The sequence below is a fragment of the Amblyraja radiata genome, chromosome 4 (assembly GCF_010909765.2).
Source record: "Amblyraja radiata isolate CabotCenter1 chromosome 4, sAmbRad1.1.pri, whole genome shotgun sequence".
Taxonomy (NCBI): Eukaryota; Metazoa; Chordata; class Chondrichthyes; order Rajiformes; family Rajidae; genus Amblyraja; species Amblyraja radiata.
Genome location: NC_045959.1, coordinates 32,460,953 through 32,487,429, shown reverse-complemented (window position 1 = coordinate 32,487,429; position 26,477 = coordinate 32,460,953). Strand labels below are relative to the sequence as shown.

At 41.5% G+C, this 26,477-nt stretch overlaps 1 protein-coding gene across 1 annotated transcript in view; it reads right to left on the bottom strand.

The window, feature by feature from the left end:
- Positions 1-26,477, bottom strand: part of eif3h (eukaryotic translation initiation factor 3 subunit H) — a 122,048-nt gene that overhangs the window by 20,537 nt on the left and 75,034 nt on the right. Inside the window, exons 3-4 of the mRNA XM_033019215.1 lie at positions 13,474-13,641; positions 11,160-11,259 (exon numbers count right to left, since the gene is read on the bottom strand). Of these exons, the coding sequence (XP_032875106.1) occupies positions 11,160-11,259; positions 13,474-13,641 (268 nt within the window). The remainder of the gene's footprint in view (positions 1-11,159; positions 11,260-13,473; positions 13,642-26,477) is intronic.

Genomic DNA, 26,477 nt, shown 5'->3' with positions numbered 1-26,477 from the left:
ATAAAACCATTTACAAAGTTAAGCAAGAGGAAGCTATCATGTTTTCTCAGATATTATAACAGGCCAAAAAATAATGAGAAGACACAGGAGCAAACCTATATGGAAATTTGAAATGTGCGGACAGTAAAGTGGTGATTATACTTAAGCCTATAACAACAAATAACTTTAATTAAGCCAATGACATCAAAGGATATCATGGTAGGGGCCTTCCTGAAATGTGCTTGGAAGAACCATCTTGATGGATACGTTTCTGGCACAATGATGAAGCCATTGTTGATTTAATTACAATTGGGGGGAAATTACACCAAATTGTCCAAGCACTTGTGGGAGAATATTAAGAAGCAGCATATTGCAGCAAGAGAATATTGGAGCATTTAGATTAAATTTAGATTATTATTAAGGGGCTGAACCTCTATTAAGGGGCTGAACCTCAACCCTGAAGTAGAACCTCTAAAATGGATCATAGTCAAGTTCATTTTTCTATTACCTCCCTACGATTCCATGATTCAGCAGAATGAGAAGCGATTCAGGGTTAAACACAACAAAATATTGGTAGCTAGAAATAGAATTGAACATTGCGTGACCTTCAAGAGGAGATGCCTTGGGTACAGGTTAGGCACAGTCCCCACAAGGAGGAAAAGTTAAAGAACGAATGTCAGAAATATCCAGATAGCAAAGACAGAGACGTTGATGAAAGGAAAACAAAAAGACTGCACGACACATATCAGGAGAATAATTCCAGAAAGTTAGGCTCAACATAGCACGGTGAGAGGGAACAAAAAAAGAGAAAGAAGACAAGTGAGAGACTATTGTAAAGCCCCTGTCCCACTTAGGAAACCTCTGGTGACCTTGCCCGTGACCCAAGGTTTCCATGAGGTCTCGATCGAAGCGTGAGCTGCATCTACCGACCACACACACACACACACGCACACGCACATGCACACGCACACACACACCGCGAAGGTGGGGGCCATGGAGAGTGGGGGTGCGCTGTCTGTGCGATGAAGAGGAAGGTAAACGGCTGGCACAGAGCATGGTAAGTCCTTTAGAGAGCGCGGGGTGGGGGAGAAGGGGAGAGAAGGGGAGAGAGAAGGGGGGAGAAGTGGGGAGAAGGGGAGAGAAGGGGGGGGAGAAGGAGTGGAGACAGTTTTAAGAAGTTTAATAAAGTTTAACGGGCATTTTACCTACCGGTGGGTCTTCTAGGTCGTGAAACTCCAATGAGCCAATCAAAATGACCGGACAGCGAAGGAGATGGCCTTCGACTGCCTGTAAGTAAATAGCGACCCCACTCCACTGGCTTTGACGAAACGGCAACCTATTTTTAGTCGAGGCCGGTTTTGATCATGATGAAACAATCGAAGCAACCTAGAAGAAGCCTCGACCAAGCGGAAACCACTTTCGACCATTAGGGAGAGTGACCAAAACTTCCGGCAACCTTATGGAAACCTTGGGTCGTGGGCAAGGTCACCAGAGGTTTCCGTTCAGTTTTCCTAAGTGGGACAGGGGCTTAAGAGAACAGCAATTTGGATAAACATGAATTCAAGTTTTTTTAATGGGTAGTGACAAGGAATGGGCCAAATTCAGGATAAAGGTGATCTGTGCACAGAGGAGGAAGGTATAACTGAAATATTAAATATGTAGCAGTACCAGGAGAGTGGTGCCAACATCTCAGAAGGTGATAGTTGTGGTAATGAATATGGTATAAATTACTACGGAGGAGAAACTAGTAAAACTGGTTAACCTATGAATTAACCAGTTACCTGGTCTTTACAAGATGCACTCTGGGTTACTGTGGGGTGGATAGGGACAGCTGATGCAGAAGAATTTACCACCCTCACCAGGTGACAGAACACTTCAAAATGACTTCCTTATTTCAAAATGGAAGCAAAGGCTTGTCGGGCCACTGCAAGCTCGTCGTTCGATCTCAGTTGTGGCTATGTTTTAAAAAAAACAAGGATCAGGAAAAGCTTTGATAAGCACTTGGTGAACAGATCAAATTATTTTTAAAAAAGAGCCTGAAGCAATTTGTTCAAATCAAATAATGTTTAAGACTGTTGACAAGTGATGTTTAAGATGTTTAAGATTGCCTGATTGAATTCGTAATGTGGGTAACACAGTATGCCGATGAAGGGAATGTAAAAGCCTGAAGAAGGTACCCAACCTGAAATATCACCTATCCATCTTCTCCAGATATTGCTTGACCTGCTGAATTGCTCAAGCACTTTGTGCCTCTTTTTTAAACCAGCATCTGCAGTTCCTTGTTTCCACTAACGTAATGTCGTGGATGTTGTTTGTATAGACTTTCACAAAGTATATTATAAGATCCCACACAAAGGCTGATCAATAACATGAATGTCCATAGAACAAAACGAAGCAGCATTGAGCTTTAGAAATTTGATTTAAAGGTAACGACAACGTTTGAATGGCGAGTGGTAGATTGTGGTCTTCTCCAAAGGGCAATGATGGGACCACCACTTTATTCTTAACGTATATGACTTAAACATAGCGTGTGGCAAAATTTACAAATTTGCTGATGACACAAAACCTGTAATGCAAGAGTATGAGGAATATAGCCAAAGACTGCTAGGATGACAATCTGGCTGAATGCAAAGATAACAGGTAAATGAAATGTAATACAGAATAGAGCAAAGTGATGCACACTGGCAAAAAGAATACGGAGACAATTTGGAACATATATAGCACGGTTCTAAGCTGTTCACAAAGAAAGTTACTGATGGATATGCACAGAAATCTTTGAAACTGGCAGTTGAAACTTCGCTCAAAGTCAACAAGATGTGGCTAGTTATCTACTTCAGGATGCTTAAGAGAAAATTCAGCATTATCTCCAATGCCTTCCACAGGCTGCATCACAGGTTGGTTTGGGAACAGCTCTGTCCAAGACAACAAGAAATTGCAGTGCACTGTAGATCAGGATCAGTCCATCACACAAGCCTGACGTCCCACCACTGACACAATCTACACTTCATGCTACCTTGATAAAGCCCCCAACATAATCAAAGACTTGTTCCACCCTCATCATTCCTTCTTCTCCCTGCTTCTATCAGACAGAAGGTACAGAAGCTTGAGTGCGTGCATCACCAGACTCAAGAACTGCTTCCTTCCCTCTATTATGAAGCTTCTGAATGGTCCATCCATAAGCTAGGTCACTGTCCGATTCACCTATGCTGCATTGTGGACATCAGTCATTGTCTATGGAACTGATGCGCTACAATGCTGAGAATTATAACTCTGTATCCAGAACTGTATTCTGATCTTTATTCTGGACCCTTTGCTCTATCTATTTTACTTGATTGTATTTATGTATAGTATTGTCTGATCTGTTTGGATAGCATGCAAAACAAAGCTTTTCACTGTACCTTGGTATACATGACAATACTCAACCTAAACCTAAAAGTTGGGAGATCAATTAGGAAAGTGTTAGGATAATATGCTTTATATATAAAAACAATGTGCAAAAGCAGGGAAGTTCACATTGAATTTTTGAAATACATTCTGTACCAACTATCAGCAGAAAATGGATGCGAAGGTCCAAGAAAGGGAGCAGAAAGGAATTGCTGGAATGATTCCAAGGATGAAAGATTGAGTTAAAAGTTAGACTGTCGAGGCAAATAAACTCCTCAGAAAATAAAAGTTGAGTTAAGATTTAATAAGGTGCATACTATCATGATTTATATTAGTGAAATAGATAGAAGACTGACCATTAATCTGATGAGAGCCTGTTATAGAGTGGATGTGGAGAGGATCTCTCCACATGGGAGAGTCTAGGACCAGAGGCCATAGCCTCAGAATAAAAGGATGGACCTTCAGAAAGGAGATGAGGGGGAATTTCTTTAGTCAGAGGGTGGTGAATCTGGGACATTCATTGCCACAGAAGGCTGTGGAGGCCAAGTCAATGGATATATTTAAGGTGGAGATTAAGAGATTCTTAATTGAGACTGGTTTCAGGAGTTATGGGGAGATGGGGTTGAGAGGGAAAGATAAGATCAGCCATGATTGAATGGCGGGGTAGACTTGATGGGACAAAAGGCCTAATTCTGCACCTATCAGTAATGAATGAACTTATGATTCAAAGTATAACATGTACAGATTTAATTTCCCCCTCCCCCAAAAGTATGAAGAGGAATGTGAAAAAATTCAGAACACATACTCTCACTAGGGGTGGGGAATCAGAATTTATACTCTGCGCTAAGTTGGCATAGACCTCTATGGGCAGAATGGTCTCCTATGCAGTGGCACCACCCAGGCTTAAACACAAGAGGTGCTGTGAGCGCTGTAAAAACACAAGAGCTCCCTCCACTGATGGAAACAAATATTGCCCCATATAAACTTGAGACTTCCATACAAACCAGCCATAGAGTCATACAGCACGGAAACAGGCCCTTTGAAATTGCACACATTTTAGTAATGATTCTGGAAATAATTGATTTAGCTTCTGCTTTGTTGCAGATCATGGGTCTATGTTCATATTATCAGGTACCCCGACAATGGCGATAATCTCATGACTAATTCTCTCAATTTTGAAAACATTGCCTCCCATTGGTCTTATCCTGTCATGAAGGGACCCAATTCAATAAGCTTCTGTTCATAATTATAACCTCTCATTCATGCCATCATTCTGTCAAAACTCTGACACTGCCTTTGCTTAGTTTTAAGATCCATCCACGAGTGTGCCTGGAACTCAGACAATAGTCCAATTGTGTCCCAATTAGCATCTTACATAAATTCAACGATGAACTTTCAAAAACTTTCAGTCACAGGGCTTCATTCCTTTGAATATCATGTCACTTAAAGACTTGAATTGTAAGCTATCTTGTAACCTTCTGAAACATAATATACTGATGGATGAATGGATCTTAAAACTAAGCAAAAGTTTGGTTCAAAGTTTTGGTAGAATTCCTTTTACCTATTTACTATTTGTTATCATTCAAATAAATTCATAAAGATGATATGTAGCTTATATATCGACATGAAATAGTCCCATAGCAGGGAAGTTATCATTTTAATTACTGTTGTTAACAACTTTAAGCTTTCTTGTGAACTTTTTGTAATGAAATTGCCTCAATATTATAAACGATTGGCTGCTGTGTCATTTTGGGAATCACTGCTACAGGTTGTTTAATGTTTTGTCGAGGCGCATAAACACCTAATGTATAGGAAAGAACTGCAGATGCTGGTTTAAATCAAAGGTAGACCCAAAATTCTGGAGTAACTCAGCAGGACAGGCAGCATCGCTGGGGAGAAGGAATGGGTGATATTTTGGGTCAAGACTGTTTTTCAGGCATAAACGCCTTATGCATTCTGAAATACAAATTATGAACAGGATACTTAAGTGACCATTTGATATAAAGTGTCTAATCACAACAAATTCCACCCTGCCCACAAATTCACGTGGACAACTCTGACACCTCTCTCCCCTTTCTTCATCGCTCTGTCTCCATCACAAGGGACAGACTATTGATTGATGTCTACTATAAACCTGCGGTCTCCCACAGTTAAGGTACACAAAATTGCTGGGGGAACTCAGCGGGTGCAGCAGCATCTATGGAGCGAAGGAAATAGGCGACGTTTCGGGCCGAAACCCTTCTTCAGTCTCCCACAGTTATCTGGATTACACTTCCTCCCACCCTGTCTCTTGCAAAGATGCTATCCCCTACTCTCAATTTCTCCGACTCTGCCACTTCTGCTCCTTCAGTTGAGACTTTCCACCCCAGGGTATCTGAGATGTCCTCGTTCTTTAGTAACCGTGGCTTCCCTTGCTGTCATAGATGGATCCCTCACCTGCAACTCCTCTGTTTCCCATAGTTATGCTCTTGCTCCTCCTCCTCCCAGATTGAACATGGTTAAAGATCACATAGTCCTCACCTTTCACCCCACCAGCCTCCACATCCAACACAACATCCATCCTCCGACATTTCCATCACCTCCAATGTGATCCCACCACCAGGAACATCTCCCACACCCATGTCCTTCAACAGACACTGCTTCCTCCGCAACTTCTAGGCTCACTCATCCCACCCCACCCAAAGCATCCCCTCCCCAGGTACTTTCCCCTGCAACACCTGTCTGCAAATCTTCTCCCCGACCTCCATCCAGGGACCTCAAGTAGTCATTCCAGGTGAGACAGAGATTCACAGACACCACTTCCGCCTCCATTTCGCCTAACATTTGCGCTTGGTCCGCAAAGGCCTACCGGATTTCCTGGTTGCTAACCATTTTAACTTGTCTTCCCATTCCCATACAGATTTTTCTGGCCTCATAAGTGATAGGAGCAGCATTAGGCCATTCAATCATGGTTGACCTATCTTTCCCTCTTAACCCCATTCTCCTGCCTTCTCCCCATAACCCCCGACACCCTGGTCCTCCTCCATTGCCAGGCACACACACAAACTAGAGGAAGAATACCTCAGTATTCCACTTGGGTAGTTCACAATCCAATGGTACGAACATTGAATTCTCCAATTTTAGTAACCCTCCCCTTTTCCTTCCTCCAAATCCCCCTCCCCATCTTCACCACTTTCCCCCACCCACCCTTGTGCCCTTCCAGGACTCGTACTATTTCTCCCTTTCCCCTCCATTTCCTCCTTGAGCTTCACAATTTGCAACTCTTCATTCCTTTTATCTCACAATTTCTGTCTTTTCATTACTGGCCTATATTCACCATCTACCTTCCTCTTTTCTAGTTATTTTCACCCCACCTACAATCAGTCTGAAGAAGGGTCCTGACCCGCAATGTCATCAATCCATGTTCTCCAGAGATAATGCATGACCCGCTGAGTTACTTTAGCACTTTGTCCTTTTTATTAACCTGTATCTGCAGTTCCTTGTATCTAAGCTCCATTTTTTGCCCTTATGTTTCCCGATAGCATCTTAGAGACTAATGGGATGCCAGCAAATTATTGTGTATTTACATTCCATATTCCACTTGAGTAGTTTTCTTCAACCTTGAGAAGTATTCCGTTCTCTTGACGTATCAAAATTCTTAAGAAGTGACAATGATATATGCATGAATTATGAATTCTACTTTTTGCTTTTTGGTATGGAGAGATATGAGCCACATGTAGACAAGAGGGACAATCTGCTGATGTACTGACTCCCACAGCTATCTACATTGCACTTCTTCCCACCCTGCCTCATGCAAAGACTCTATCCCCTACTCCCAATTCTTCCGTACAAGATGAGGTGTTCCATACCAGGATATCTGAGATGTCCTCATTCTTTAGGGGACGGGGGTTCCCCTCTTCCATCATAGATGAGGCCCTCACTAGGGTCTCTTCGGTATCCCACAGCTCCGCTCTTGCTCCCCCCCCCCCCCCCCCAGTCGCAACAGGGACAGAGTCTCCCTAGACCTCACCTTTCACCCCATCAACCATCGCATACGCAGAGCTGCCATGTTCTGCCAAAGTTGAACCCAAATGCTCTATTTTTTAAAATTTGCAAAGCAGTTTATGAAAGAATAATTGTTGTAATGATGGAAGAAAGGGGCAGCCAATAGGCATACAAGTAGTTCCCACAAACACTAACTTGATCATGATCAGATTCACTCTCAGCAATGTTGATCAATTGTAAGGAATTGAAATTTTCTCTAGTAATTACATATGGGGAAACTCCTTAACTCCTATAATTAGTGCATTAAAATCTTTGACATCTACTTGAATCAGTAGATAGTGTTAACTTAACATCCTATCTGAAAAAATGCACCTTTGATAATGCAGCACTCCCTTGCACTGCAGTGAGGTTGCAGTCTTATTATTCTTTTAACTAGAATGGGACTTGGACCTAGTGCAAACGTAAAGTGCACATAAACATCACCTGCACCAGAATAAAATGGCGGCATATCCATCAGGATGAGCTGAACAGTGTATGATCTGGTTCTTTCAAAAAGTTGACTTCATAGAAGTATTCCTAAATTATATATCAATGGGATAGCTGGTGAAGTTTTCTTGTGTGAGAATATTTAATTCTGGCAGGAATAAATACTAGATGATCACTAACCAACCCAATAAATCAGTCAGGAAAAGTGTCTTTGTGCAACATGATAAATGGGATAGACGTACTTCTACATGAAATGTTTGAGGCAATTAGCATAAGTGCTCTGAAAGAGAAATTGGATAAATAAATTAACAAGATTGGAATAGAGGATGTTATTACTCCTTGAAGATGCAAACTGAACAAAAACAGCACAAAATATATATTAAAATATAAACACAAGGTGAAGAAAATATTGAGAAGGAAAGGTGGAGTCTATGGAGAGAGAAAAAGTTCAGGTTTCAATCTTTTTCACACACAGAGTTGTGAGTGTGGAATTCTCTGCCTCAGAGGGCCGTGGAGGCCGGTTCTCTGGATACTTTCAAGAGAGAGCTACATAGGGCTCTTAAAGATAGCGGTGTCAGGGGGTATGAGGAGAAGGCAGGAACGGGGTACTGATTGTGGATTATCAGCCATGATCACATTGAATGGCGCTGCTGGCTTGAAGGGCCGAATGGCCTACTCCTGCACCTATTGTCTATTGTCTACGAGAAAATGCTGCAACTCGTGCTGTCAGGTAAAGGGCCCATCCCACTTTCACAACCTAATTCACGACCTTTTTTACTCGTGGACATTTTTCATCATGTTGAAAAAACGCCCTGACCTACTTGATGGCATGGGTACCTACGACTAGCATCACGACCTGCTACGACCTACCTACGACCTCGTGACAACCATGCTGCGAGTCAAGGATAACTCAGCAGAGGTCGTGAAAGTGGGACAGGCCCTTAAGGAGGGTCATAAGGCTTGTTCATTGCAGTGATCTATCTTAAGATGAAAAGAAAAGAGAGAAATTAAAGCAGACAGAAACAAGTTGTTGGAAATCTGAAACAAAAGGGAATCCTGGGGAATAGCCAGCAAAAAAACAGAAAGAAGATTATCTGAAATCATTAAATTCATAATAACACACAGTTAACATGCTCTGCTTCACACACACAATCCTACAACTGTCCTATTTTCTCCTCCATCCTCAATAATCTCCTACTTACATCTCTTCCAGACAGATCACCTGGACTTAATAAGCCTTCATCGCATTTCAGTCAGCAGCACCACTACTTTGAGTGTTCAGTTTATTTCTGTCTCTATCTTTTCTTTCTCTTAACCCTTAAACATGACTGTTTTCTCACTGTTGGTTTTCAAAGGCCATTGACCGGAAACATGTCAAACACAACACATAATCCTCCGAAATTTCCACCACCTCCAACGGGATCCCACCACTAGCCATATTTTCCCATCTCCACCCTTTCTGCCTTCAGCAGAGACCATTCCCTCCGCAACTCCCTGGTTAACTCATCCCTTCCCACCCAAACCACCCCCTCCCAGGTACCTTCCCCTGCAACCGCAGAAGATGCAACACCTGTCGCGGTACCTCCTCCCTCGACTCTGTCCAGGGACTCTGACAGTCCTTTCAGGTTAGGCAGAGGTCACTTGCACCTCCTCCAACCTCATCTACTGGATCCGTTGTTCAAGATGTGGACTCTTATACATCGGCGAGACCAAACGAAGACTGGGCGATCATTTCGCGGAACACCTTCGCTCAGCACACGTAAACCAATCAATCTCCCGGTTGCTGGACACTTTAATTCTCCTTCCCATTCCCACACAGACCTTTCTGTCCTCTGTCTCCTCCATTGTCAGAGTGAGGCTAAACACAAACGCCTCATATTTCGCTTCTGCAGCTTACAGGCCAGTGGTATGAATATTGATTTCTCTCACCTCAGGTAGCCCTGGCATTCCCTCTCTCTCTATCCCTCCCCCATCCAAATCGCATTAGCTTTTCATTTTCACCCTACAAATAACTTGCTATGGCCTTTTTCCTTTATCATCGATACTTTTTTGCATATCTTTGTTCTTTGAACTTGAACGTGAACTTATCTCTCCACATCACCGTCTATATCTCTTAACCCTAACCAGTCTGGAAGGGTCTCGATCCGAAATGTCACCCATTCCTTCCCTGCAAAGATGTTGCCTGTTCCACTGAATTACTCCAGCTTTTTGTATCTATCTTCGACCTGAAACATCAACTGTTTTTCTCTTTCTCCATAGATGTAGTCTGACAGGCACAGCATTTGCAGATTAAAAAAAAATTAGAAACAGAAAAATAGTAGTAAAGGTATAGAGCCACGTGAATCTGTTCCATCCATATACCCCCCCCCCCCTGCCCTACACCCCTTGATAACCATTGTCGCCAGAAATCCATTTATGTTCCACCCAAGCCAGTCCCATTTAGCCCATATCCCTCCAGACCTTTTCTATCCAGTATCGTTTTTAGTGTCTCTAAAATGTTATTATACTTGCCTTAAATATTCAACTGGTAGCTAATTCCATATATCCACTATCTTTTGCGTGATAAAAGTTGTCTCTCAGGTTTCTGTTAAATCTTTCCTCTCTCACCTTTAACCTACGCCCTCGAGTTTTTGATTCCCCACCCTGGGATAGGGATGCAGTGCATTCGCCTTATCTATTCTCCTCATGATTTTATACCCCTCTGTAGGATTCCTCAGACACCTGCATTCTAACGAATAAAGTCCTAGTCTGCCCAACCTCTCCCATTAACTCAGGCACACGAGTCCTGGCAAAATCCTTATAAATCTCCTCTGTACTCTTTTCAGCCTAATGGCATCTTTCATACGGCAAAGTGACCAAAACAGAACACAATACTCTAAATGAGGCATCACAAATTCTCTCGTTACCCCTTTTCCCTTAATGTACTTTTGAAATATCTTTGGATTCTCTTTAATATTACCTGCCAGGGCTACCATGGCCTCTTTTTGTCCTCTTCATTTTCTTCCAAAGTATGCTCCTCAACCCTCTATACCCCACCATGTGTGAATGTCCGCAATAATATATCGTTTAAATTGTGTTGAGTGCACAGTCTGAATCTAATCAAGACTACAGAAAAACTCAACGAGCAACACAATCCACAAGTTAAGGAAATATATGCCACAACTGCAACACACATAGTTCTCAGATGTTTTGGTATAATAGTATGTTATACAATTTGAGGACCACTTTTAATATAGCCAAAAGCAACATATTGCTTTATGTACTGAATAAATCTGATGGTAATGTTGGATAAATTTAAAGGCTCTAGAACAAATGTGATTACTTACCCTTCAGGAGTGAAATCTTTCTCTTTGCAAACTTCCATTAATTTTGGAGTCAGTCGATAAGCTTTCAGTGAAAGAGAGCCCTGTGCAGTTTTGATTGGATCTGGAAACATCAAGATGAGAAAGGGTAAGCTAATTCTTAATACCACTTATATTTTACAGATTAATAATGCCTTGCTACTGCAGAGATATCATTGTGAAAATCAAACTGCATCAACATTGACATACTCTTCTTGCAAAAGACCCAACAAATACAGGTATTTGAAGCAGCAGCCTGGCTGACCCAACATTATAACAAGAGAAAATGTTCAAGAAGGAACTGCAGATGCTGGAAAATCGAAGGTAGACAAAAGTGCTGGTGCGGGTGCGGCAGCATCTATGGAGCGAAGGAAATAGGTAACGTTTCGGGCTGAAACCCTTCTTCAGACTCGTACCTTATAACAAGAGAACTTTTTTTGTAAAGGCATTGAATCTGTACTGAAAATTGGCCCTAATTGTGTAAACACTGTAGAAAAGTCATTGTTTGCACAGCACATACAGGGAACATATGTAATGGCCTGACATTTTTCTGTGGATCTGCTGCTGCAAATAAGGAATCTTTGCCCTGATACAGTGAATCCCCTGTGTCTAGTAGGAAAAATAAGCTTCTGTCCGTACTGAGTGCTTATGCACTGATGGAATATGATGTTTTGGCTTACTCACATCATATTAAACATCCATGGGCAATATTTTATATTCCTAGTAAGATAAGTCAAACTCCAGAAATTCTGTGGAATTACAAAATTGAAATAGATCCGGAAAAAAACTTCCTTTGAGAATTAAACCTCTGAATTGGTAAAGAGAACCTGATTCTCAAGCATCTACATAGGGGAGAAAAATGGAAAACTTTTTCTCCTCTCAGAGGACAGTATGAGGCACATTATTGGGGCAGAATAAATAGAGCTTGAAAATATATTCAATCATACCAAATCAGACGAAAAAGGATTTGTTATTTGAAAGTTTTATTAGTGCCCCCAAAAGAAAAGTAATGCCAAAGACGACCAAACGGTTAAAAATATAATGTACGCTATTATGTTCTGTAACAAATTTGTCTCTAGTTCAATCAGCAATTTCAGCCATTCTTTAAACAAGAAACTGATAGGGAGGTAGAACAATATACAGGAACTTCAGCTTCCCTTTTGGAGGTTTTGAGTGTAAAAAATGCAAATACGATAGCTATTGCTTCTGTTGTTCCATGGCAAATGCCACTGGGACATATGTGCACACTGCCACTTCCCTAACATAGATTTAAGTTAGGTATGCATCTTCCAAGATCAACAATATAAATCTTTATGTATCTGTTTATGTTCAGTTTGTTACTAATTTATTACATGAAATCCCAGTTTTACGCTTGAAAGACAGTTAACAGATGAGTTTATTTTGATAAAATGTAGCTGCGGTTACTAGCCGTTCTATTTTAATAACTTTCAAGGTAAATAGCCTCTCCTTCCACATTAAATGTTAGTAAAATTGCATTCAAAAAATATTTTCAATCAAATGGAAAACTGAAAATAGACAGACAAAATAAACTAGCACACAAAAATGAAAATTTGGTACAAATGGAAAATCCGGGAGGGAATGTTAAAACATTACATAGAATTTCCAATGAGTGCAAGTATATTTTAACAGCTTCTCTGTTGTAATCCGATTGTTAACATACTGAAACAATTTTTGTCCTACTCAAAGATTAATCGTGTTCATTAGTATTTTTTCTGACAGATATTCAGGATGTAACATTTACTTCTCGGTTGGAAACTTTGTAACAGCCTGCCAGCTATGGCAAATAGCGAGCTTGGGGAAGGCAATAAAGATGTTTTACCTACAGCTATGATACTGCACAGAACATCTGGTTTAGCAAGTAAAGGAAACACTACTAAATGGTCAGAAAGAAGAAAATCTTTGTGCTAGGAACAGTCAATGTTTTGTGAGCGGCTGTCAGAGGCAAAATCTGGCAAAATGTGTCATAACTGTAAGGTCACGTACTGAGCCAGACTTAAGCAATCAGTTTTTGTTAGACATCTGGTCCCGTTCCACCCGCCATCAACAAGGGGGAAGAGGAATGAGAAAAAAAATGAAGCAGCAACTTCAGCATTCCAGAATGTACACATCAGGGCTCTGATAGCAAGAAAAATAAACAGAAAGAAGGAAACTCTGTCTAGACTGCGCTGCTGCTGGGGCTGAGGCAGACACTGGGCTGGTATTTACCGAGAGGGCCTGCTCGGCAGCACTGCCAGGTAAACAGTGCAGGAGAAGAAATGAATAGGAAAGCGTCACTGACCGTAGATGAGGACCACAGACTCTTCTATCGCATGTTGGTAACTAAACTGGGAGTCCAAAAGAGCTCGGCTGACGAAAGAACCATAGTAAGTTGACTGATACCAGCCAACATGGAGGTGGTCAATGTTAACATGACGCAAGCTTCTCATCATTTCCATTTGGTACTGAACTGCAAAACAAAAGCAGAAAGAAATTATGAATTTCTAATTCTTAAACTTTATTAACTGGTTTCCACAAATATCCTTTATGATTTTATGCTTTGTTAGGTGCTTTGCAAGAAAAACAAAATCCTACTCCACGAAAAAAACTATTTTTAGCTTTAAGCCCTTATCTCGGTGAGGAAGTGAGTTTTCTCCTTTTACATCTTAACTTGATTGTTATTAATTGTTTAATAATTATGCCCCAATTTAGCCTTTGGCTTACAGATTGTGTGCATATACATGCAAAGCTGACGTTTCCTAATGTGGAACAGAAAAATACTAACCAACCAAAACCACGAGCTATCAAAAGTTTATTTTATGGATGTCATATAAATACTCGTAGGGATTTATTTAAGGTTCTTTTTTTGAAGTATAATTCTCATTGGATGATCCTACTGTTTAGTACAAAAAGGCCATCAGACATTAAATGGTTAACATTAAAATCAAGATTATAGCACTACTCCATAACTTATGGAACAACCATCTAGTAGTCTAATTATTAATATGATTATTTAAAAAGACTCGGAAGACAAGTGAAATTGAACAAAAATGCAAACATTTCAATGACAAAAATTTCACATGTCTTTGGAACATGTACAACTTATTTCACAAAGATAACCATTGCCTGGCTGAACAAAGAAAAACAAGGCATCAATTTTATCCTATTTCCTTTGAATATTGTTTACAAATTGTCTAAACTGCTTAACACCACAGAGGTGTCCAGGCACTTTCCAGACTAAAATTACACAAAGCTGTTGACTCAAAGATGATATCAAACATAACTTCCACTCAATTCTTAATATAATCTTCTGTGGCTTCCAGCTGGAACTCCATCTATAGGCATATAAGCATCGAGAGAATTCCAAGGTACAAAGCACAATGATTACACTTCCATATCCAAAAACAACTACTACTTTAAGTGTTCACCAAACATTTCACATGTACTGAGAAACAGTGCAAAGCTTTTGTTTGCATGCTATCAAGTTAAATCAATTCATACTATACATATAATAATAATAATAATAAATGTTATTTAATGGGCGCCTTTCAGACATCTCAAGGACACCTTACATAGTAATCGGAATAACATATAATCGGAATATAACAAGTAATAAAGACATCACAGAGACACAAATTAAAAACAGAATTCAATCCAAAAACAGAAAATCAACATATGTACAATCAAGCCACATACAAGTACAACAGGTAGTGCAAAGAGAAAAATAACCAGAGTGAAGAATATAGTCTTACAGTATTAGTTACACAGAAAAACTCCAAGGTCTGCAATGAGAGATTAGGACTACCACCTAACCTATGGGTTGACCATTCAGTAGCCCGATGACAGAGTCTGGTGGTAGGTGATCCCCACCCATCACCCAACCCGTAATTAGATTTAACTCCAAAGTTGTGTTGTACCATAATATCCTTCTAATAAATCAATGAATGGTGTCCATGTCTTCAAAAAATGATCTATTTTTTCTGCTAAGACAAGTCTAATATTTTCAAGATGTAGCGTCTCAGACATGTTTGTAATCCACATTTTAAGAGTAGGGACAGGTGTATGTTTCCAATATTTGAGTATTAGTTTTTTTGCTGTTATCAGGCCATAATTAAGGAACGTCTTTGGCTCAGAGCAGGCTTCCGACGTACCTAGAATAATCAATTCCGTGTCAGGGTCCAATTTTGTTTTTAGTGTTTTGGAATAAATTTCAAAAATTCCTCCCCAAAAATTATGTAAATTTATACAAGAGGCAAAGGAATGTGTTATAGTTGCTTCCTGAAGGAGACATTTATCACAAATAGGAGATACATTTGGAAAGATCCTATTCAATTTAGACTTTGAATAGTAGAGTCTGTGCAGTATTTTAAATTGAATTAACGAATGCCTAATGTTAATCGAGCAATTGTGTATATATAGGTTTTCTTCCTATCTTTAAGAATTTTTAGGCCAAGTTCATCTTCCCAAGCTCTTCTAATTACTTCTGACGATGGGATTTCTATATTTAAAAGGATGTTATACAGATATGATATTAATTTGTTTGACTCTGAGTTTCTATTCATACATTCGTCTAGTATGTCTGGCAACAAAGATTGGTAGTCTTGGGTATATATACTTGCAGGTTTTCAACAGAGTAACTGACCATATTCGTAAAATTCCTGGCGATGTAGATAAAGACATACAAGGAAAATGTGAGAGTGATTTTAGCTAACAGAGTTCTTGAAGAAATACAAAACATAGCTAAAGTTCTCAAAGGTAGTTGTAATGCACAAGTTATCGACATAAATATAGAGTCTGTAGCATGTTGCGGGTATGCACCAGTGACCTCAGCTGAAGTAGAAAGAAGTTTTTCACAACTGAAGCATATTCTGCCTGACAGACGGCATAGTTTAACACCAGATAATTTGAAAAAAATGCTAGTAATTATGTGCAAACAGGTAACTTTGGTCATTTAATGTCGTATACTTTTATATTATGTTTAACCATATTTTGGTGGTGGAAATACATGCCTTGTTATGCCTTTTTTGTTAATAAATGCCTTTTTCGTGCCTTTTTTGTAATTTTATTCTGCCTTTTTGCCTGCCTATTTCAGAGTTTTTTAGTGCCTAAACATCCTGGCTCTACTTATATCGAATGCATTGAGCTCATCGGGAAGGGACAGGTTGCTAGTGATACTGCCCACCTTTACTTTGTTGCATCTTTTAGTATGCAAGCCATGTCACAATTGATGGATATCAGTGTGGTTATCTTGGGAGTCTAGCTTGGCTTCCCTTTTGGCATCCTTGATAGCTTTGCAATGGTCAAACAAGACTCCGAACATCATTAGAAGTAGGAAAGAACTGCAGATGCTGGTTTAAATCAAAGGTAGACACAAAATGTTGGAGTAAGAAGGGTCTCGACCCAAAGCATCACCCATTCCTTCTCTCCAGAGATGCTGCCAGTCCCGCTGAGGTACTCCAGCATTTTGTGTCTACCAAATATCATTAGGACCTCTTTACAAATTCAAATTAATTATACTGGAAGCCTTAAGGTCCACACTATCTTCATCCAGAACTTTGTAACATCAAGTGCAAAATCCAAGAGTTGTTGATCCTGATTAGCATGAAACGGGCTAAATATAAGAATTCTTATTAATGCATTTTCACTATTGAAATTATATTTGAAAAACAAGCACTCACTTGATGACCAGTAAAATTGTAGCCGAAATTTAAAAAAATATTAATTCTATTCTAATCACATTTTTAATCTTTTAAATCAATCTTTTACTGCAAACAAAACTAGTCTATAAAACATACACATTTCACCTGCGGCACTTCACACCTCAACAATGGGTACAGGTTATGAACCACTTTTACCCATCTCCTCAAACCTAAAAGTACAAATACAGGTGAGTAGAAAGAGGCACCATAAAACTGAATTACAAAGCTGGGTACTTTTAAAGAAAGGAACTATAACCAGAGAAACATTCTGCCATACAATAACTGGGCCTTTAATAAGCCATGGTGAAAAAGATAAGTGGAGATGGTGGCTTGAGTTGACAAAATGAAGGCATTTTTTTTGGCAATATCCAATCCATTTTCTCATTATAGCTATAATCTATGCATTTAGCTGCATGCAGATTATGCTTCTTTTTCTTACACAAAAAAAAATCAAATACTTGCAGCAATGGAATCAATGATTGACAACTGTGCAAGTTTAAGAAATGCAAAACCGTGTCAACATCAAAATGAGCGGATGGAAGGGGGTTGGAATGCAGTGTGGAGGAAATACATTTTAAAGTGTTATTAAATACCGACAATCCTTTTAAACAATTAACTTGCTTTTAAACAATTAACGCTAGAATAGGAAAGATTCAGTAAACCAAAAGGTTACATTCCAATCACCATGTAAAGTGCTGGAACACACTGACTGCAAGTTGGCAGGTCTGTTGAGATCAGGGATACATTCTTCTGCACCTGCTGAACCCACCTGGAGCCCCATTGCCACAAATCCATCCCTTGGCTTGGTCACCAGCCACGGCTGAAAGGGACCACCCACCAGACTTCATTTTTGAGAAATACCAGCAAAAAAGTGGTGAACTTCATTTTTTAGAATTACTTTTCCTACCATGATCAGATCGGGCCCTTTACTGATCAGATATGATCAGTAAAGGGCCTGTCCCACGAGCATGCGATTGCATGCGGCAAGCGCGACCTAACGTGGTCGCTTGAGCCGTACGGCCTCGCGGGGCCGGTCCCACTTCGATCGCCGGAGCCTTATGGAGTTGTGTGGAGCTGGTCCCGACATCGCGCGGGGCTCCAAAAAGCTGACACTGTCCAAAAATTCCGCGCGGCAACGGCCTGCCGGCCCGCAGACGCATTGAGGCCGTACGCACCACCTCGACGGGCGTGCGCAGCGTCTTGACGGCGTACGCCTAGCGCGAACTACCCGCAGACTTCGCTCGAACTTCACGTCAACTCGCACGGGATCACTCGACCTCCACGCGGCCCCCGCTTCCGGTTTGCTCACGTTTGCCGCATGCTCGTGGGACAGGTCCTTAACACTTGGAAATAGTTTTTTAAAAAGCCTTTGAGAGCATAAGTTGTCAGGGTGATCCATGCACACGGCCTTCTCTCTGCAGCTTGCAGCCCATCACACCAGGTAGAATGGTGAAAGGATACCACATCTACAAGACTCAAAGAGCCGCGCAGCTGCAAAAATGAATTGCCACTGCCATGTTAGTGCGGGTAATGACCCCAGGGTGGGTCGGGGTCAGCAAAGGTTGTACGTCTGATGCCAATACTGCCGTCAGGAAAGAGATTCAGCCATAAAATGTCACCAAGCACACCTTCACGGCTAATGCAAATTCACTTCAGAAAAACATTGAAGAGCTTGATACATGTATCATAATATATTTCAAGCATGATACAACGCTGATGCTTTTGGGCTGGAGAGGCACTTCATGCTTTTAAACGTCCGAGTAAGAATTTTTATCTTCAAGGTATGGCACTACTCAAGCTAATTCAACAGTTCTGCACGTTCAGTTTGTAAATGCACAAACACTTAAGAGTACAAGAGATGTGACGGTTAGAGACGGAAAGGAAGGGGATGAAACGAGCGCAGGAGACCTTGGTGGAAGTGCCTCTTGAAAACAGGTACACCCTCTTGGGAGCTGTCGGGACAGACGCCATTTCCAGTCTGAGCGGCGGACAGATCTGTGACTCGAATCCTGGCGCTGAGGCTCGACCGGCGAGATCGACGTCAGGCAGAGCAATAGTGGTGGGTGACTCCATTATCAGAGGTGCGGACAGGAGATTCTGTGGCGACAGGCGAGACTCAAGGAAGGTGTGTTACCTCCTGGTGCCAGGGTCCAACATGTCTCAGACCAACTTAAGAACATCCTCGAGAGGGAAGGTGAACAGTCGGAAGGAGTTGTGCATGCAGGCACAATGACGTGGGTAAGAAGAGGAAGGAGGTTCTGCAACGTGAGTATTGAGAACTAGGTAGGAGGCTGAAAAGCATGTATTCTAGGGTGGTTATCTCTGGGTTGCTTCCAGTACCTCCTGCTAGTGAGGGTAATGTGTGGCCGAGGAGTTGGTGCAGGGGGCAGGGATTTAGGTTTCTAGATCATTGCGGTCCCTTCTGGGGCAGGGGTGACCTGTACAAAAGGGACGGGTTGCACCTTAATTGGAGGGGTCCGACATTCTGGCAGACAGGTTTGCTAGTGCTACACAGGTGGGTTTTAACTAAACAGTGGAATCACAATGTGGAAGCGTATGCGTGCAGTTAACAGGAGAGTGTAGGAAAGGTCACGTTTAAACTAACAGGGCAGGGGGATGGTGTAGATCAAACAGTATTGTTGATTTGATCTGTGTCTGGTTTTGCTGCTGACCTGATCCGTAATCCATGTCAGGTTTCCACACTACCACCTGGTGGAATGCAGGCAGCCATGTTAGTTAGTTCAACTTATGACTCAGAGCCTACAGTACTCATTTTGATGGTCCCTGCATGTATTCTAATCAAAGTACTTGTTATGATATATAATGACTCTGTATCAATAGTACTTTGCACATAGTGTCAGAAGTGGGATCAGTTCAGCCAGTGAGGTATTTCAGCGCTCCATGGAGCAACTGTTCGACGGATACCCTTGTGCTATCATCGTGGACAATATCATTGTTGGTGGAAAAGACATGGAACAACATGATGCCAATTTGAAGAATGTACTCGAGCGTGCCAAGGAAGGAGACTTAACACTGAATCCCCAAAAATGTTGGTACCGTGCTAACCAAGTAAGCTAGTACGTGGGGCATATTTTCACGGCTGATGGTCTCAAGGCGGATCCTTCTAAGACTGTGGCTGTTAGCAAAATGTCCACACCCACTGATGCTGCAGGCCTGCAGAGATTTCTGGGCATGGTTATTTACCTCGGAAAATTCGTTCCCAACTTCAGCGAGATCTCGGCTCCCTTGCGGCAACTTACTCACAAGGATACTGCCTGGACATGGCACGAACAGCAGCAACATGCTTTTGACACTCTAAAACGTCAGATGTCGTGCCCACCTACCCTGGCTTATTACAATGTCAATAAACCTGTTACTTTTACCTGTGACGCATCCCAGTATGGCCCCAATGCAGCATTTCCGCAGGATGAGCAGTTCTGGGATCAGAACCTTATTTCTGCTCCTGCAAAAGGACTGCCAACGGGGCTGGTGCCGATGATGATGACCCCTGTAAAGCCTGTCGACAAATCCCCTGCGAAAGTTAGTTCAACTTACGACTCGGAGCCTACAGTACTCATTTCCATGGTCCCTGTATGTATTCTAATTAAAGTACTTGTTATGATATATAATGACTGTATCAATAGTATTTTGCACAGATGGGAACCAATGCAAGGAGACAGAGGGACATAAAAGGAGGACAGAAGCAAAAGGTAGGAGATAAGAAAAATAGAAAGCTTTGTGCGTTAATACAAGGAGCATTCGTAATAAGGTGGATGAATTGAATGTGCAGTTAGTAGTTAAGGAATCTGATATAGTTGGAATTACAGAGACATGGCTCCAGGGTGACCAAGGCTGGGAGCTAAACATGCTGGGAAGGATAGACAGAAGAGGATGTAGGGTGGCTTTGCTGGTTAAAGAGGATATTAATGCAAATAGCAAGGAAAGAGATTAGCTTGGATGCTGTAGAATCGGTATGGGTAGAACTGCGAAATAGCCAAGGGCAGAAAACGCTCGTTGGAGTTGTATATAGACTACCAAACAGCAGTAGGGAGGTTGGGGATAGCATCAAGCAGGAAATTAGGGATGCGTGTAGCAAAGGTACAGCAGCTATCAGGGGTGATTTTAATCTACATATAGATTGGGCCAACCAAATTGGTAGCAGCGCTGAGGAGGATTTCCTTTTTTTAAACCAATATGTAGAAGAACCGACTAGAGGGAGGCCTTCCTAGACTGGGTATTGTGCAATGAGGAAGGATTAGTTAGTGACCAAGTTGTGCAAAGGCCCTCGGGCAACAGTGACCATAATATGGTGGAATTCTGCATTAGGATGGAAAGTGACACAGTTAATTCAGAGACTTGGGTTCTGAACTTAAAGAAAGGAGACTTTGAAGGTGTGAGACGGGAATTGGCTTGGATTGAAAAGGTTAAATGCTTTTAAATATATAAAAGACACATAGTGAAATACTTGACTGTAGGTTGTAACATATTTCGTCTCAAGCAGGCTTTCTCTAGTGGAAAAGTAAGAGAGAGACAAGCTCAGGCTTGTCTCAGGTTGATGTATATTGAGACAATGACCGATGCCTTTGAAATGTCTCGTCCTCAAAGTATCATCTTTGATAAGAGACAGATGCCTTTGAAATGTCTTGTCCTGGAAGTACCAACTGATAAGATGCCGTTGAAATGTGTCTACTAATTGATAAGAGAGACAACCAACTGATAAGAGACAAGCTCAGACCCGTCCTGTAGTGATGTATATTGGCAGCATATTGTGGAATGTGATTAAGTGACACACAGTATAAAACACCGTGCAAATCTTTGTGCGTTGAAGTGGTAGCGCAGGGAAGTCAAGTGTCTGTTGCTTACTTGACTGGTGTATCCCCGCCACTTCCGCCGGCTGATGATCAGTAAAGCTCGAGTTGGTTTACCTACCGTTTTTGTGAATTGTCTGTTTTTTAAGTAGTGAACCTTATCAGGATAGACTGGTAAGGGTTGATGGTGGAGATGCAATGGCAAAGATTTAAAGACTCCATGGATGAACTCCAAAAATTGTTCATCACTGTCTGGCGAAAAATAAAATGGGAAAGCGGCTCAACCGTGGCTAACGAGGGAAATCAAGGAGAGTGTTAAATCCAAGGAAAAGGTATATACATTGGCAAAAGGAATCAGCAATGGGAGAAATTTAGAACTCAACAGAGGAGGACAAAGGGGTTAATTAAGAGAGGGGGGGAAGAGTATGAAAGAGAGCTTGCAGGGAATATAAAAACTGACACTAAAAGCTTCTTTAAATATGTAAAAAGGAAAAGATTAGTGTAGACAAATGTAGGTCCTTTACAATCAGCCACAGGTCAATTTATAATGGGAAACAAAGAAATGGCAGAACAGTTAAACAAGTACTTTGGTTCTGACTTCACTAAGGAAGACACAAACAATCTCCCAGAAATACTAGGGGACTGAGGATCTAGTGGGAGGGAGGAACTGAAGGGAATCCACATTAGTCAGGAAATGGTGTTAGGTAAACTGTTGGGACTGAAGGCAGATAAATCCCCAGGGCCTGATGGTCTGCATCCCATAGTATTCAAGGAGGTAGCCCTACAAATCATGGATGCATTGGTGATCATTTTCCAATGTTCTCTCGACTCTGGATCAGATTCTGTGGACTGGAGGGTAGCTAATGTAACCCCACTTTTTAAGAAAGGAGGGAGAGAGAAAACAGGGAATTATAGACCAGTTAGATGTCCATCGGTAGTGGGGAAGTTGCTTGAGTCGATTGTTAAAGATGTTATAGCGGCGCATTTGGAAAACAGTGACAGGATCGGTCGAAGTCAGCATGGATTTATGAAGGGAAAATCATGCTTGACTAATCTTCTGGATGTGGCTGGCTCGAAGGGCCAAATGTAGGTTCCTACTCCTGCAGCTATTTTTCTATGTTTCTATGACTGGATTATTTAATCCACCACTCTATAGCTTGCATTTCCCTTCAATTATACTTCTCCCTCTTGATTCTGTATCCTGTCAAAGAATCAAGCTACATTGGAAGTTTAGGTAGAAAATCCTGATACATAGCAACAGTAGTGAAGAGTGGGAAAAGTAGTCAGGAACAAAATAAAGGAGATTGATGCGAAGTAGACGGCAGCAACTTTTTCGTCTATGGGTCAGTTTCCATTAGCCAGATCTTCCCCCGGAACAGGCTCATATTGCATGGGAATAGCTGTTTCCTAAAGTCTGGCCAACACGGCTGACAAAGCACCTTTATGGCTACAATTTAGAAAATGCACAAGCTCATTAGAAACAAGGAGTCATAAACCAATGTGATAACACGTGGCATCACATCTGTAACTCCCCAAATGGCAAATAGCTAATTAGGACACGCCAGGAAAGGAGGTGCTAGCCACTTCCCACAGGGAGGAAAATCAATCACAAGTTTTTCATTAATCCCATTTAATATATTGTGCCAATATGCTGCAGGAGGAAATAAAAATAATTTTTGAGCCAAAACCCCAATGTAGAGTATGATTATATGATACTCTCAAATCATCTCAAACTGTCAAAATAATGACAACACTAATCAACCGCACTTTATCTTCATGTCAAAACAGCTCAGAATATTCACTGCAAACTTGAAAGGGAAGAGTGTTTGCCCTCAGATAAAATGAATGAAAACAACAATTTCTTATGATCATTAAGCTTCAATGAAATCTTTGCACCAACGGTGAGCCATTTTGGCTGCTTTTAATCACATTTTTGTTAGCTGAATAAAAAGTGGATAAATGAAAAGGTAGCAGCAACGATGTTTTCAACATTATCTAAAATTAAGGGTGCATTTTAAGGATAGAGTTTAGATATTATCATCTACATGTCTGGAAGTTATATTTAGCTTAATTCAACCAGCAAAATTATAATAGCCACAACGAAATATTAAAAATGCTCTTTGTTCTTTGTAATGCCAAGAGGCTGTCATGCTTATTAAAATATTCTAGTCTATACTAGTTGGCAAGGACACTTGCAATGCATTAGATTTAAATGGTTTTAGGGCTCTGCAGCTATATTCTATTTTCATATATGTAATCAAAAACATGAATTCAAATATTTTCATCAAGCCAGGAAAATTATTAGTTGTTTCTGATGCGTAATGAATATATTTGAGAGAACATGAACAACATTTTAAAAGTTAACTCTTACATTTTTAATTAATCTTTATAAGTTTGATACATTTAACGTTTTTTTATACTTGAAAGGTGGGAAGGAGTTCTGGTTACATTTTTATTTCAGCTTATCGTGATTATAACATTGATTTTTAATACAGTACAAGAGATCTCGGACCTTCTTCAAGGTGTCACATCAAGTACAGCGCACCTCCACATAATATTCTAGAGCAGTGATACATTTTCTTCTGCAGATTGATAAATCTAAAATACTCCTGACAGACATTTGCGCACAACAAGGTCTTCATTCCCAGAGAAATTATCACTGCACAGGGCTCTCACTTAACTTTTTCTCCCTGTTGCCAGCCGGGCAACCTTGACAGCTTTTTAGGTTGCCAAATGACAGTTTAGGTGGTCATTTAAGATGGTTTGTATGACGCGTGCGATAATGTGCTCGGACGAAGTGCGTAATTACCAGTTGGAATTATGCTCAATGAAGCATTCACATATTATGTTCAAGAAGGAACTGCAGATGCTGGAAAATCGAAGGTAGACAAAAGTGCTGGAGAAACTCAGCGGGTGCAGCAGCATCTATGGACCGAAGAAAATAGGCAACGTTTCAGGCCAAAACCCATCAGTCTGAAGAAGGGTTTCGGCCCGAAACGTTGCCTATTTCCTTCGCTCCATAGATGCTGCTGCACCCGCTGAGTTTCTCCAGCACTTTTGTCTACATTCACATATTATTTCTGCTTCAAATCTCACAAACTAAACATATTCACCAATCAAGACATGATATATACCACAATGACATGCAGCAAAATTATAATACAGTATCTCAACTCTTTTTACACATTGCAATTATTGCAATTTCCATTAGTCCTTTCCACTTCCAAACAAAAATGTGGTTGAATTATTCAGCATATGATCAACCTGTGTCAATAAATCTTGGACCATGGTAACATATATGCTTAACCATGCACACTACAGATTGATGCAAGCATGTTTTCTGTGAAGGACCGAAAATTACCATGACATGGCCATAGCATTGGTCGTTATTGCTATTGGTACAGAAACACTCTCGCTTCCCACATAATTTATCCATAACAAAATATACAGGTTGCAAGGAAATTTCTAAAGGCATTTTATGATAATAGCTGTTAAAACCGACTATACCCATCTGACAGGTTAAACATTACACTAACTGACAAGAGATGGCCAAAGGACATAACTGCAGCAAATGTTCTTTTGGTAATATGTTTAAAGGTGTCAAAACAAATAATAACATTGGGAATTAAATCACATTTGATTGCATTCCGTTATCAAACATAGTCAATGTTCACTCTGAAGACCATGATGCACAATAGGGTCAGGGTGTGTGTGAATCAGTGCGGGGAGGATAGATGGCGGTGGGTTGAGAAGGCAATCGGTGCGGAATGGATGGATTGAGGCAGGTGAATTAGTACGTGTTGGTTGGAGTATGTAAAATTGTGAGGGGAGAGCACGGGGGATGTCAGTGGTGTTGAATGGGGGGGATCAGTACGGGATGGATGGGGGGGGATCAGTACAGGATGAATGGGAGTAGACAAAAATATTGGAGAAATTCAGCGGGTGAGGCAGCATCTATGGATCGAAGGAAATAGGCAAAGTTTCGGGTCGAGACCCTTCTTCAGACTGTTCCCCCCATTCTTCTTGAAAGGGGGGGGTCAGTACAGGATAAATGGGGGGGGGGGTTAGGACAGTGTGGATCGGAGGGTCTGTGCAGGATGAATGGGAGGTCACTACAGGATGAATGAGGAGATCAGTATAGGATGAATGGGGGATCAGTACGGGATGAATGAGGGGATCAGTACAGGATGCATGAGGGGGTCAGTACAGGATTAATGGGGGGATCAGTACAGGATGAATGGAATAAGTAAAAGATGAATGGGGAGATCACTACAGGATATATGGGGGGGATTGGTGCAGGGTAAATGGAGGGTGGGTCAGTACGGGATGAATGGGTGGTTCAGTGCAGTATGAATGGGGGGAGAAGTACAAGATGGATGGGAAGGGGGGTCAGTACAGGATGAATTGAGGGACCAGTGTAGGATGGATGGGGGGGGGGGGGGTGGTAAGAGAATCAATGCGAGGTGGGTAGGGTGATGAATAGATGGGGGGGGGGGGGGGAGGGGCAGAGGAGGTGGGGAGGAAGGAAGGTCAACGCTCCTCGGACAACATTGCCCCGCTGCCTTGGCTGTCCCTGTCCAACGCCAAAGTGCCGCCGTCAAAGGGTGTGGCGGTTGGGATCTCCTCGCAACCGCCTCCCCTCCTCCGCCAGCCGATAGGAAGGTGCGGAGCCGAGCTGTGCAGCTCAAAGATCCTATAGTTATAGGATCTTTAGTGCAGCTGCTTCAGACGGCGGAAAGAGACCTCCCTCCCTCCCTCCCTCTCTTTCCCTCCCTCCCTCCCTCCTCCCGGCCTCGGTG